Source organism: Ambystoma mexicanum, chromosome 10 (genome assembly GCF_040938575.1).
Source record: "Ambystoma mexicanum isolate Mex_15411 chromosome 10, UKY_AmexF1_1, whole genome shotgun sequence".
NCBI classification, from domain to species: Eukaryota; Metazoa; Chordata; class Amphibia; order Caudata; family Ambystomatidae; genus Ambystoma; species Ambystoma mexicanum.
This window is the reverse complement of record NC_090932.1, coordinates 917,116,750-917,129,999: the sequence shown is the minus strand read 5'-3', so window position 1 is coordinate 917,129,999 and position 13,250 is coordinate 917,116,750. Positions and strand designations below refer to the sequence as shown.

The window sequence follows — 13,250 nt, the reverse complement described above, 5'->3', positions numbered from 1 at the left end:
TAATTACTTTGTGGTAAAGTACCACGAGGTAATTACTGTCGGCAAAAAAACACACTACCCGTCTTCACCAATAGTCCTGGGGGCCAAGCCAGATCAATCGTGGAGGTTCTGTATCGACTTCCAAAAGTTAAATGCTGTGTCCCAGTTCGACAATTATCCTATGCCAAGCTCTGATGACCGGTTTGATCAACTGGGCACAGCCGTTTACATCCCCACGATTGATCTCACTGAGGGCTATTGGCAGGTTCCTTTGAATCCTGAAGACAGAGAAAACTGCATTCTCCACCCCTAGAGGACTGTTTCAGTTTAAAGTATTCCCATTTGGTGCTCCAGCGACCTTCCAAAGTCTGATGGCCCAGGTACCAAGGCCTTATTCTAGTTTCTGTGGGGCTTATTTAGACAATATCATCATCTACAGTATTCCTGGCATGAATTGATGACACATTTATATGAAATCACTAAAGCCTTAAGACAGGCCGTGCTAACCACTACCCTGAAGAAGTGCCACCTTGCCTAATCAGCCGTGAGATATCTGGGGTTCTTTGTAGATAATGGAATGGAACAGCCCCAGTTAGAAAAAGTCTGAGCCATGAAAGAGACTCCAATACCAAAAAACAAATGAGATCAAAGGGCTTTCTTGGGATTGGGGTGGGGGGGGGGGGGACTATAAAAGATTTATCCCCAATTTTTCATCTATCACGGCCTGTCTGACCGGCAAACTTAAAAATGGTGAGCCTCAAAAGGTTAAGTGGGGAAAGAAAGAACAGGGCCGCTTTCATATCCTTAAGACCATACTGTTCAGTGAATCTTTTCTAAAAGTACCCAACTTTAACAAATAATTTCTACTCCAGACAGATGCCTTCAAAGTGGACCTAGGGGCACTTCTATCTCAGATATATGATGGAATAGAACATCCGGTGATGTACATCAGTAGAAAACTGTTCCCTAGAGAATGCAACTATTCCACAATAGAACTAGAGGCACTGGTGATAAAATGGGCAGTAGGACAAAGATATTAACTTACTGGGAGAAAATTCAGACACAGCTGCTTGGGAAACGCATGCTGCACAGAAGAAACTAGCAGGTACGCAGGTTACCCGAGCGGTGATAGAGTTCTGGCGAAGCAACGGGGTGAAAGCAGAAGCTGGAACGAGAGGGTCTGGGACACTGAGCCATGTGCAAATCGAGGTAGAAGAGGATCTGGGACCTTGCGAATAACCAAGATAAACAAACAGGAATCGTATGTTTGTTTGGTAGGAGAGTGAACCAAATAAATATGATAACCAATTGCGATTCTGGGGCCTGCACCCATATAAGAAGTCGAGAATAGGAAATTCTAGGACCCTGATTGTAAATGAAGCAAACAAGGGAAAGTTGTATGCTTGGCAGGGGTGTACACCAAGCAGATACAACACTGCACTGCGAATCTGGGAAGCACACCCATGTAAGAAGTCGAGAAAAAGATGCTCTGGGACCCTGAATTTAAAAGAAGCAAACACAGAAGAGTTGTATGCTTGGCTGGGGAGTAAACTAAGCAGAGGCAACGCTACATTGCGAGTCTGAGACCCACACCCATATGAGAAACCGTAGTTTAAAGCAACAAAGAATACGAGTGTCTGGTACCCTGTGAGAGAAAGAGCAAGTCCATGAGAGGACACTTGCTTGGCAGGAGAGTGAACCAAGCCTTTCAGAATATTGAGAGTCTGGGACCCACACCCACACCAGAGGTTGAGAATAAGAGAGTCAACAACCTTGGAACTGATAGAAGGAATCCTACACTTGATAGCGAAGTGTGCCAAGTTGGTAGGATAAAGAACTGTGAACCCAAGAAGCACATCATTGTAAATTAAACAATGATATTTACCTAAGAGGATGGAAATGGAAGGAAAGTAAAATAAGAAGTCGTCTAGGGGAAAGGAGCACAACCCTAGCCTTGGAGTCCTATATTTGAGAAAATTGTTTATTTGAGCAGTTTTGATTACCAGAGAGACTGGGAACTTTCCTGTTGGTTGGAGCCACGATGAACACTTTACTATGAGAAGAGACAATCCTTGCACAGTTGCTTTAAGTTATTAGTGTTAGGGATAGAGGTAGGTTTTGAGACACAACAGTTACAAACTTTTTAGTTTGGGACTTCCTGACAATTTCACTTGTTTTTGTTGCGGTAGGGAAACCCCTGTTAGCTTTAGGGACAGGGTGGCATTTTACCACCCTTTCTTGATCAATAAAGATCTGTACCCAAACATATGCCATCATTGTGTCCGAGCCGTTCTTCTGCACCCTTACAGTGGCTTAGATTGAGAAAGGACCCAAATCCCTGGATCATGCGCTAGTTTCTCCATCCTTTTTCAAATACTTTATTTCAATCTAATAAAGGGATCATAAAATTCAAACACAGATTTTACAGCATAACAAATCACACAATACATTGTAATAAATAACTAAGACATTAATAAAACACTGTAAAATGTGGCACTGTTGCTCCAGGATCAGAGGCCGCAAGTTTCAAAGCAAAATGTAAAAACCCAGAGTTACTGATGCAGCGCTGCTAAGGTGACATGTTTACGTCTCACCCTCCAAGCTTGGAGCAAGTAATTCCCCCAAACAATTGGTTGCCAGCTCGCAATCCCGTCAGGCAAAGGTCAAGCGATACATCAATTATTCCAATGCAAAACTAATTAAATAGCGTATTAGAAATCTTTTCCTAATGTGAGAGTAATAAAATGCACTACGCTTTCAACCTCATATGGGCAGAAAGGCCAAGCTGCTGGTATACTCCTATTTCAGTGTTGCCCGACTTTGGCTGAGCGAAGAGTCCCCATGCACAGTTTCATATACAGTGCTTACATTAGTTTCAGTTTCATTCTGTCCAAATAATCTTCAAGACCAGGATATTCTTTCCTGAACTGATATAGAGCCAGACTGGCAGACTTTGCGAGTTTTGCTCAGGTTTCTCTCAACCATTCGCTTTCTTAGGCTTTTCTTACCAGTGTTTTGGGGTTCTCCGGAATAGTGTCCGGGCGAGACCAATAATTCTCCATCCCCAAGGCAGTCAACTCTTTTTTGATGGCAGAGAACCAGGGTAAATCAGCTCCACCTGGCTGAGACAAAGCATCTTTGACAGCATCTCTGTACTCGCTCAGATTGTAGCTAGTCTAAAGTCTCGCCCATTAAAACACTGGCCTCAAGCAACATGAGAAGCCAATGCTTTGCAAACCTAATTCCCACAAAACTGGGGCATTCAAAGTGTTTGCCGGAAAGCCCAGGGATGCTTTAAGAAATGTCTGCTCAAAGACCCGCAGCGCGTCTGAATTGTGGGCACCCTATAGCTCGGCCCCATACATGGTGGCCTGTCTGGCCTGGCACTTCTAAATCTGTAAAACAACGCTTAACAGGCCTGTCCCGTGGGCCTGCATAAATCTAGACATAGCCCCACAATGCCTGGTCATCTTCAAGCCTGCCCTGTTCACCTGGTCCTTCCAGACACAGTTTCCAGTCAACCGGACCCCCAGATAATCGCAGCTCATGACCTGTTCAATCACCCTACTGCCCGAGCTAATTGTCAACCTGGGAACATTCCTGGCCCTTTTTCTACTGGACACCATTGTCTTGGTTTATTTGACATTCATGGAGAGTCCATTACTTTCACAGAAACTCTCAAATATTTTAAGTTGCTTCCACAGGCCTTTGGGCATCAGAGAGAAGAACTGTGTCGTTGGCAAATTAAAGAATTGAATGCGTTTACTTGCCAACAATGGGGCATGAGACTTCTCTGCCAGCAGTAGGTCGATAACCCCATTTATAAAAAGGCAAAACCGAATTGGTGCCAGGACGCAACCCTGCCCGACTCCAACATCAATTTTATTCCAGGAGTGGTTTTCCCCCTTATCCCATATCTGATTTTCGCCCCATTATTAGAACAGAGGGATTGGATTTCTCTTAAAATGCCAAGTGGTACCGCCAACTTAATCAATGCATTCCACAAGTTGCTTCTTGGCACACTGTCAAATGCTGTTTTTAAATCAACAAAATCCGCATAAATCTTTGTGGCCCGTAAAACAACATATTTGTCCAAAATCAGACAGAGCCTTAGCACTTGGTCCACCATACTAGTGTTACGTTGGAATCCAGCCTGGATGTGATTTATTTATTTATTTGCATTTTTAAAGCGCTCACACAGCCCGCGGGCATCGAGGCGCTGTTGCAGGAATTCTTTGTTTAGTTGCGTAGTTGTTTGTCTTAGTTGCGTATTTTTATAATGCACTTAACTACTCAGAGGTTGCTAAGCGCGGACCCGGGGATCGAAGATATGTTGCTTCGTGTCGTCTTGCTTCCAAGGCGAGCACGTTGCCTTTGAGATATCCTCCCGGGACCCGTGATGTAAAACCTACTCTGCCGACTCCATGCATCCAAGTGGCCCAATACCGCCTTGGCAAAAATCTTGCACCCGGGAGACAGGCCGATAATTTCCGGGTGGCCCCTGTCTCACTTCTTGTATGTGGGGTCAAGTATTGCCTGGGTTCAGGAGTAGGGAACCCTGTTTGCTTTTAACAGAACATTAAAGTGTTTTACTAAATAAGGGAGCCATATAACTGCCTCCTGTCGGTACCAGTTAATGGGGACCGAATCTGGCCCAGGGGCCTTCCACCGCTTCTGCGACAACAGAGCCACCTCAATGTCGTGCAAGGACAACACCAGAGGAGTATTATCACCCAACTTGGACCAGCCAAGGGTGTTCTTGGTTTCCCTGCAGGGATCATAAGTTCCCACTTTTTGTAGACGTTTCCAAAGTGGGCTAGCCAAGCGTCCTCATGAATTTCATTCTGGATCGAGGGTTGTTCCCCCTGGAGTCTCCCGCCTTAGAAGCCTGGAGGAGATTGGCCCACAAGTGATAACAATGCTCTGCCTTTTTGGTTCTAAGCAATTTGCGGTTAACTGCCTTGGAGACAGCCAGAGCCGAAGTGGCCCCTCTCTCCCAGGTGCCCCTGCAAGCTCAATCAGGGCCGCTTTTGCGGCACGACATTCAACATGAATCTGCTTTCTCTGCTGGCGTTACACAGTCATACTTTTATCAGCTAAGAAGGCTTGACTTGGAGTCTCATGTGCTTGCCCTTCTTTATTTGAATGTGGTGTACTTGTTAAGTCTTTTCGTGACTGTTGACTCGAGATGAGGCTTCTTCAATATTTTATTTCTCACAGAGAGCCTTACTACTGGAGAAGGGAAACGATCTGGAAGATTTACTTTCGCCTTATCGTAATTCCCTAAATTGCAGCTGGCGTCCAGCCCGTCTTTTAAGTGCAAAAAGTCTGACTTCAGACGTTCAGTTAAACTGGCCTCCATTGCAGCCAGATCAAAGAAAGGATGACAGCCCTGTGCAGAAACAGCTCATGTAGTGCTCTCCAAAGCATTCTTATCAGGCAGACGTGGTCCCTCCAGCCGCGCTCTGGGCAATCTGCTGGCGTTATCGTCAGGCTCAATTGCAGAAGAATTTCTGGACGATTGAGATTTGTTACTTAGTCCGGCTGCTTGAGAAACGTTATGTTCAGTAGGTTCGATATAAATGTTACTTAAACTTGTACTTAACCATATTGCTTGCAATTGAGCAGTATTATGTTCAGCGGCACTCAGAAAAATGCCATCCGGAATCATGAGAGGGGCTGTAGTCATACTGAAATTAAACCGGTTTGGTATACCAAAATTCAAGTCAATTCCCTCATTCAACAAGCCGTCCGTTTTTTTCAGAAGTGATGTTTGTTAAGTCTTGGGGGTCGAAAAGAATATCGACTTTGCTATGTACGCATGCCTTGTCACATTCAACATGTTCGCTTAGTTGCAAAAGTTTCAAATCTGTAACTATATTAGTCGCTACGCCATTTTCCTTTATCAATTTGGTGTTCCGTTCACTTGGTATAGCTTTCAAGCGCTCGCTGGGAGGAATGAATGAATATTTGCTCTCCATTCAAATTTGACTGCGTACCAGAGGAGGAATTTGCTGGGAAGAACAGCAGAAGAATCACTAGGGATAAAGGCAATCCGCTGGGACAAAGTGCCAAGTCAACGTTTGCTCCCTCGTCCACATGTAGCTCGCGCTCACACTCATCTTCCCTATGGGGGTTCGAATGGGGATGTACCGGGTCCGGGTTCCTTGAATGACGAATTACCGGGTCCACCAAGGTCGGAATGGCCCGGTAATTGCTCATTCAACGAACCCAGAACCGGTACCTGGTAATGGGGTAGCCTTGCCACTAATAGCGCATGGTTACCTCCTACCTCGTAATGACCCCCACTGTGCATGTAATTACTGCGTGTTTGGGGGTACAGGTTTATTGGCAGTCCTAATTTGTCGTTGCAGCCCGGCATGTGTGCATGTAGAAGGTCCTATCTGTTTTACTGAAGCGGCTGATGAGCATACCTTTTAGCAGATCTATTAGCTGTTCTTTTTCTCCTGGTAATGGCCAAGACAATGAAAATAGATGCAGGGTTTCTCGTTGCATGAACCCGCCGATTAAGGTGTTTATTTTTTTCTGTTTTAGATGGGCGAACAAAACAAACCCAGCGTTTACTATGTGGCAAAGCTAAATGCATCACGACATTTGAAGTATGTTCCATGTTATTTTTATCGATACAGTATTTAAATAGCAAATGCATTTTAATGTATAGGAAAACAAGGAACTTGGCGATTTAAATGTTTTTGTTAGTGTTTACAAGTTTTAGGAGAACTCCACACTAGACCAGTGGATAGAACTAATAATCTGGGAACATATGCGTGAGTGTGTGTATGCTGTGAAAGGGCGTGCTGGTTGGGGCAGGGGGTGGCAATGTTGTCACTTGCTAAGATGATTCTTCTGTGTGCGGGAGGAGGGTGCAAAGGAGAACAGGGGTTGCGGGGGTGCCCTCTGCATAGAGGATATAAATTGAATGGGGATACTTGCTATTAAGCAGGGAGAGGGTGTTGTGAGATTGCAGGAGTGTCGCATTGTGAGTAGCTGATGGGGGTTGGGGAGATTAAGGGTATGAGGGGAAATGGGGTTGCAGGGATGTTTTCCAAAATAAGAACTTAGGTGGAGGGGGTGCATAAAAGTTCCTGTTTTTCCTACAATGTGTACTTGTCATACAGGCAAGTGCCGAAAAATATAATTTATCCCGTTTACCAACGAATGACAAATGTAACATGGAAAGCCATACTTGTTATCTTGTCAGTTAAGCTCAAATAAGGATATTTCTCTGCTATTCCTTTCAATTTTAGATTAAACTTGGCATGTTTCAGAGACGTATTTTCTACACACACCCCACTCAAATTTCGTAATATCGTAGTCTCTTGTATGGCTTTTTCTGACTATTATCTGCAGGAACTTGCAGATGTTTTGCTTCGTCCCACCGACTGCAATGTTTAGACTGTGATGCCAGCCCTCATGCTTGTTATTCGTTTTTTGGTGAATCATTCAATTGTGCATCATAGCAAGTCCAGTATTCTATTTTTTATCTTCGGTTGTCTTCTTCCAAATCGCGTCTGTCGTCCTAACTTTGTTTCCTCAAAATAGTCTAGATACTGGCAGAGTTCTTGTTAATTTGTTTTGCAGAAATCATGTGAAATAGTGTTTATATAATCATCTAGAACAGCCTCTTTTGCAACAAATTCTAGAGGGCGCAAAATTACGCATATTCTACTGGGACTCACTCTCAATTGCATATCGTACTTGTAGTCCCAGTTTTTGTATATTTCTGCATAGTGACTAACTGAAATGAAAGAAACAGCCTTGTATTACTGTTTCTGAGAATGCATCGGTCTAAGCTTTAATTGCTGCTAATTTAAAGGCAAATTCAAATAAAGTCCAAACCACAGGTTTTTGGGTATGAGTCTTGTAATGAAAGATTTTCTTTTATTTTCACAAATATTTCTTTATAGGTTTTTTCCATTCGATTACTCATCAACACATATACTAATGGAACAAATTCACTATCAAGCATTCCTTGTATGCTATACAATAGTATAAAGGGCTTTGGGCAAGTTTTAAATATACCGTCCAATAACCAGTGCATACTGCCACCCAGTTCCTTACTTTCCCCTTATTGCAAAATATCAAGTATCTGTTCTCAAAGAGTAAAAAAACGTTCACTGCGTGGTGTTATTTTGTATTCCAATGGTAATATTAAATCCTACATCGATTCCAGAATTTCTTTTTTCTGATATTTATATAAAGTGTGACTTTTTAATGATCACACACTTGACAAGTCACCAGCCAGATTAAGTGGTAGCTCTCCCAACACATCCCTAACTGTCCAGTTGTATTCTTTTCTTTTTCGGCTCTCCCTTTAACTTTTTGAATTCTTTCTTTTACTTCTATTTTACTTACATCTGGAACATTATTATGATCTCCTGTGAAGTTTATATTCTCATACTCTATGCAAGCTCTTACTCTACAGATATTTGAATAATACTGTACACATTTTCATCAACTTCTATTGCCTGCAGTGCATTCATGACTATAGTAATAGCTGTTGTAAGTTAACTGTAATTTTTCCTCTAGATATTATATATTTTGCCATTTTGCTTCTTTGCGTTATTACTGTTACAACAAAACATATAATACATCATTTCTGTTTATTCAGTTTTTCACTCTTTAGGAACTTTAGTCCCATATATAATGATACGCATCTCTTCAAATTTAACTTCAATGGTTTTAATTGTTTTTCTGTTTCTCGTTGCCAACGAAATCGCATTAGTTAGCTCATCCACGAAATATCGTGCAATTACTTCAAGCCCCGCCTCACGGGAATAAAGGAAGTTAATCAACTCTGATGCCGTGTTCATCTCTGTAACGGTAACCCCTCCATACATATTTGTCCTCACACTGGCAAGAATATTTTTATTTATGTTTTCCTTTTTGATTGGAGGTCTGTGTTGTCCGATCATCAATATGCTCCCATGCACTGTGTGGAGGCGGTGAGGGGATGCTTTTTCGCGCAAACAGTTGATGCCCGAAAAGTCAGGCTGCGACGAATTCGGACTGCAAGCAAAACACAAAGAACCTTGATAGGTGAAGTACCTCTGAAAATCACCCTTGCAGTGGCAAATTAGGAGCGACTAGAATCATCTTGCAGGTATTAGTTGACCTAAACTTGCACAACATTTGATGAAAAAGGGCAAATGAGGGAAACGAAAAGAATTTTCCTAGAAAATGCAGATTGAAAGCGTTCCCGAGAGAATGAAGTCCCATTCCCTGATTTGATGCATAGGCCTGATGGATATAGTTGCTTTCAGTCACAAACAAGTATATCTTTGGAAAACAACACTGATGATTGATGATGATTAACTTGTTCATTTCCCATTTGTGTAGAGTAAGGCTGATGTAAGAATTAGTAAATGCTGACCTCTAAGAGGAAGCCGCAAGCCAATAAGCAAAGCCTCCTGGAAGTACAATGAGGGGTGAAAAATAGGTAGAAAACCCAATGAACATCCGCCGACGTGGATTAACAGGGCGGTGTGTGTTCAATGGGCTGGAGTCGAAAATCCTTTGATGTACACAGGAAAGCCAACAAGTAAAGGGGGATGGAAGGAAATGGGGGAGAGGAGACAAGGTAAGGAGAAGGGAGCAAATGCGAGGAGGCAAGCAAGACAGGGTCGCACAGGAAAATGAGTAACAGCGTCAGGGCTATGTTAAATGAAGTGACGCAAGGAGCTTACCCTTCCTGCAGGCTTTATCCAGTCAACCGGCTTGCGAGTGCTGTGTGAAGCCACACAGGACTTCGGTCGCCATTTTGGAATAAACTAGAGCGTTTTTCCCAGGATAGGATATTGTGCTAATGCAGCACCATCTTGAAGGGAGAAAAACCCTGTTTGAGTATCTTTTCATCCAGCTTTGCCATAGCGACCAGTAGGTAATTTGATTCCTAAAAGATGATCCTGCTCAGAGCATCTGCTTGATTGAATTTCACTCTGATTGTTTAAATAAAACAGAGTTATATCGTCAGTGAATGTCCGAACCACTTTCCCATGGATGAGAGACAGGAAAGATTTCAGATGTGGAAAAACAGTGTTCAATTCTAGATGATTTCTATGAAGAAGCTTGTCTTGAAGGTTGGATCTGGTGGCTCAGACAATGGCCTCCCTAGCTGGAGAGGGGAAAGTGTTGCCTCTTTGATTTGAGGCGAAGTAGGGCTAAAGAGGGTGGGGGGGAGGTGAAAGGGAGAACATTTCAGTAGATTTACATCCAGAGTCCAGCTAAGGAGTGACTTCTGAGCCCCTTCAGCAATAAGAATCTGTATGGATCTTTATGTATTGAGGGTCTTAACATTGATTCAGGTGTAACAATAGGTGCACTTGCAAGGGCCTCATCCTAAACCTGGCAAAAGGCATAATCTGAATATAGAAGGCTGTGAAACCCACAAGTCTCTGCAACCACTGGGCCAATGCTTGCAATCTGGTGCTGGAGTGAAGAATGGTTTGTTTTGGAGCTGTAATCCTGCCTGGAAGGAGAAATGACACTGCATTGCCTTAAAATGGGTCCTATAAATTAAATCCTTTGAAAAGGATAGAGACATTGTTTTTTCATGTTTATGGACATGTTGATGGAAACCAAGGAATGTAGGGTGTTGGAAACAAACAAGAGGCTAGGGACTTCTCTACCAAAGGTGTCATGATTAGCCAGTCATCTAGGTAGGGGTAAATGCGATTTGTTTGCAGAGGTGACCGGCGGCAGACAACCGCTTTGTAAATACTGTGGCATATTTTCCTCCTTTCCTGACAATCAACAAGTGATCCATCAAAACATCTATGGTATATTATTCCACAGACTAAGGCCACAAACCATATTGTTCCCTCCTTCGTGATTTTGTTAAATCTAGACCCTACTGCTAATAGTTTCACATTTGAACCCAGCAAGCTCTTAGGACAGTGCCAGTGCAATGAGATCTTTGAGGTGAGTTTCTTTTGGCGTTTGTTTTTTAAGACTCATACTCTACATTGAGACCATCCATAAACTGAAGCTTAATCAAGTGTAAATGGAACCCTTCAAAACTGGCCACATGCCCTATTCTTTCCACACTGACAACCTATTGCATGCAGTACAAATGCTCACAAATCAACATAACCTTAGACTACCCGGTCAGTAGGTACCTTATACTTTGCCGTTCCTGTTCCACAAGTCGTAGTTGTGCCTTCAACATCTCCTTATGTACCCCAATTTCTTCAGTTCGTTCTTTCATGGCATTTTGTAACTGTAGCCTTCTTTTTTCCAGTGAATATACATGATCTGCTTTGTTAAATACCATGTCTCGCAGTCGTTTAATTTCCAGTTTTAGAATATTTTCATCAACCATTAAATCCTGTTAAATGGAATTAATCAATTACTTTGTATTGTTTTAGGTCTTCCTTTTTCAAAACCTATACCATTTAATTGGTCAAGTGATATCTACACAATGTTTTTATGGAGTGAGTGGAATAACATTTTAAATACTGCTGCAAATCCATCTTTCATGGCAGTAGCTAACAAGCATTGACAAAGCCAACAATTTAGGCTTCTGTGGCAAATGCGGTGAGTACCGGAGCATATGATGGCAGTGCCTGGCAAATGACACACAGTTGGCATGGCCAATGCTAATTTTGAACAGTTATTCAGTACACGGAACAGATATTGCTCACAAATCAAGTGGTTGAAGAACATTTGGTTAAGACATTTTTATTACAGCAAGAGATGATTTATACCTGTGTTAACCCATTTCGTTTCAGAACACTTCATAGAAGCAAAAAGGGCAGAGGCAGCCCCTTTAAAGCCCATACTTTGATGATACTGATCTTGCTAGAAGAGATCCCAGGAGGATGTGTTTTGGTGGGGGCAAAGGGGGTAGTAGGTGGCAATGCTCCTAGGGATAAGCATGGTTGTGATGGTCAAAGGATAGGTACACATTTGAGCACCACCAATGGGCTGGGTGTTCCACTTCACATCCCAGCTTCCTCCCATATGTACTCCTCTATGCCAGTAGTTTTGGTTTTAAAGGTGGCACATATAGCCAAAAGTAAAAAGGGTCTTGCAGTACATGCAGTACAAAAGTGTAGGATTGCATCATATTAGCTTTATTCGGAAAGTATGCCATAAGAGTGACAAATTAGTAGCAACATAATAAAATTAGCACACATTTCATTCCAAATATACACAGTATCCCGAAGCAGAAGTACACTGCAAAATGTACAGAATATACAAACATTTTATAGTGAGTCCTAAAACGTCAGTTCAAATATACATGAATCCTAAAACATGCACACAAAGTGCACGCACCTTGTAACAACTGAGTTAAAAACCTAATTTCACAGTAGAATTTTACATAATACATCAAATAGGTAAAGTGCTCAAAATTATTAAGATAAATGTAAAGTCAAGATTAATCCTGGGGCATACAATAAAATCAACTCTGCTAATTAAGTGCGATGACCATTTTGTGTATTTACAAAAAACATATAAGCTCCAGGACACCCCCATAACCCTGTTCATAAAACAAAGTACAAATCAGGCAAAGCAATATGTTAGGTTAATTGATTAACGTAAAAGAGCCTGGTTTTCCAGGCCATTGAGAGGTACGAGGAGGCGGCTATGACAGCATCTGGCTTTGCAGCGTCGCTACAAAGCTTGTATACACCTCGAAGCTCCTATGCATCTCGTTCTGAAACAATGTTATGGCTCCTAAACAATGGGATTAACAAGCATCTTCTTAAATGCTCGAGGGTAGGACACCAGAATAGTTAACGTCTCATATCTTCAATGTCACCTAAACACATTGTGCATATAGATTTAAAATGGGGCTTCCAGTTCTGAGTGAAGTTTGCGATCAGCAAAATGCGCCTGCGAAAATGATCCCAATTACATTAATTGAGCCATCTCATTGCACCCCAGCAAAGATCGTTCACAGAAGGTAATATTTTGGTGTTCTGTTGGAGACTGCTTTGTAGGCGATACATGCAGTTTTTTATTATAATCGTGGTGGGGATGGGGAGCCAGTGAAGCGTGTGCAGTGTTGGAGGGATATGGTCGAATTTGTGGGCACCTGAAATGAGGTGGGCTGTGTTAAGTTTGATGTCCAGACATGAATGAGTTCATAAGTACTTTAATAAGTAGGAGATACACAGACAGCAGGCACCCCCTTGAGAGGCAGGCTCCAACTGACCACACTAGAATGTACAATAGAACCAGAACACTCTGAATAGAATTTCATGACATCACAATATCTCTACTCTGCTAAATCTTATTGTAATGTA

The 13,250-nt window shown here is 42.3% G+C and overlaps 1 protein-coding gene across 1 annotated transcript in view; it reads right to left on the bottom strand.

The window, feature by feature from the left end:
• CCDC39 (coiled-coil domain 39 molecular ruler complex subunit) overlaps window positions 1–13,250 on the bottom strand; it is a 933,141-nt gene that overhangs the window by 502,163 nt on the left and 417,728 nt on the right. Inside the window, exon 13 of the mRNA XM_069618669.1 lies at window positions 11,118–11,326. Coding sequence (XP_069474770.1) covers window positions 11,118–11,326 — 209 coding nt within the window. The remainder of the gene's footprint in view (window positions 1–11,117; window positions 11,327–13,250) is intronic.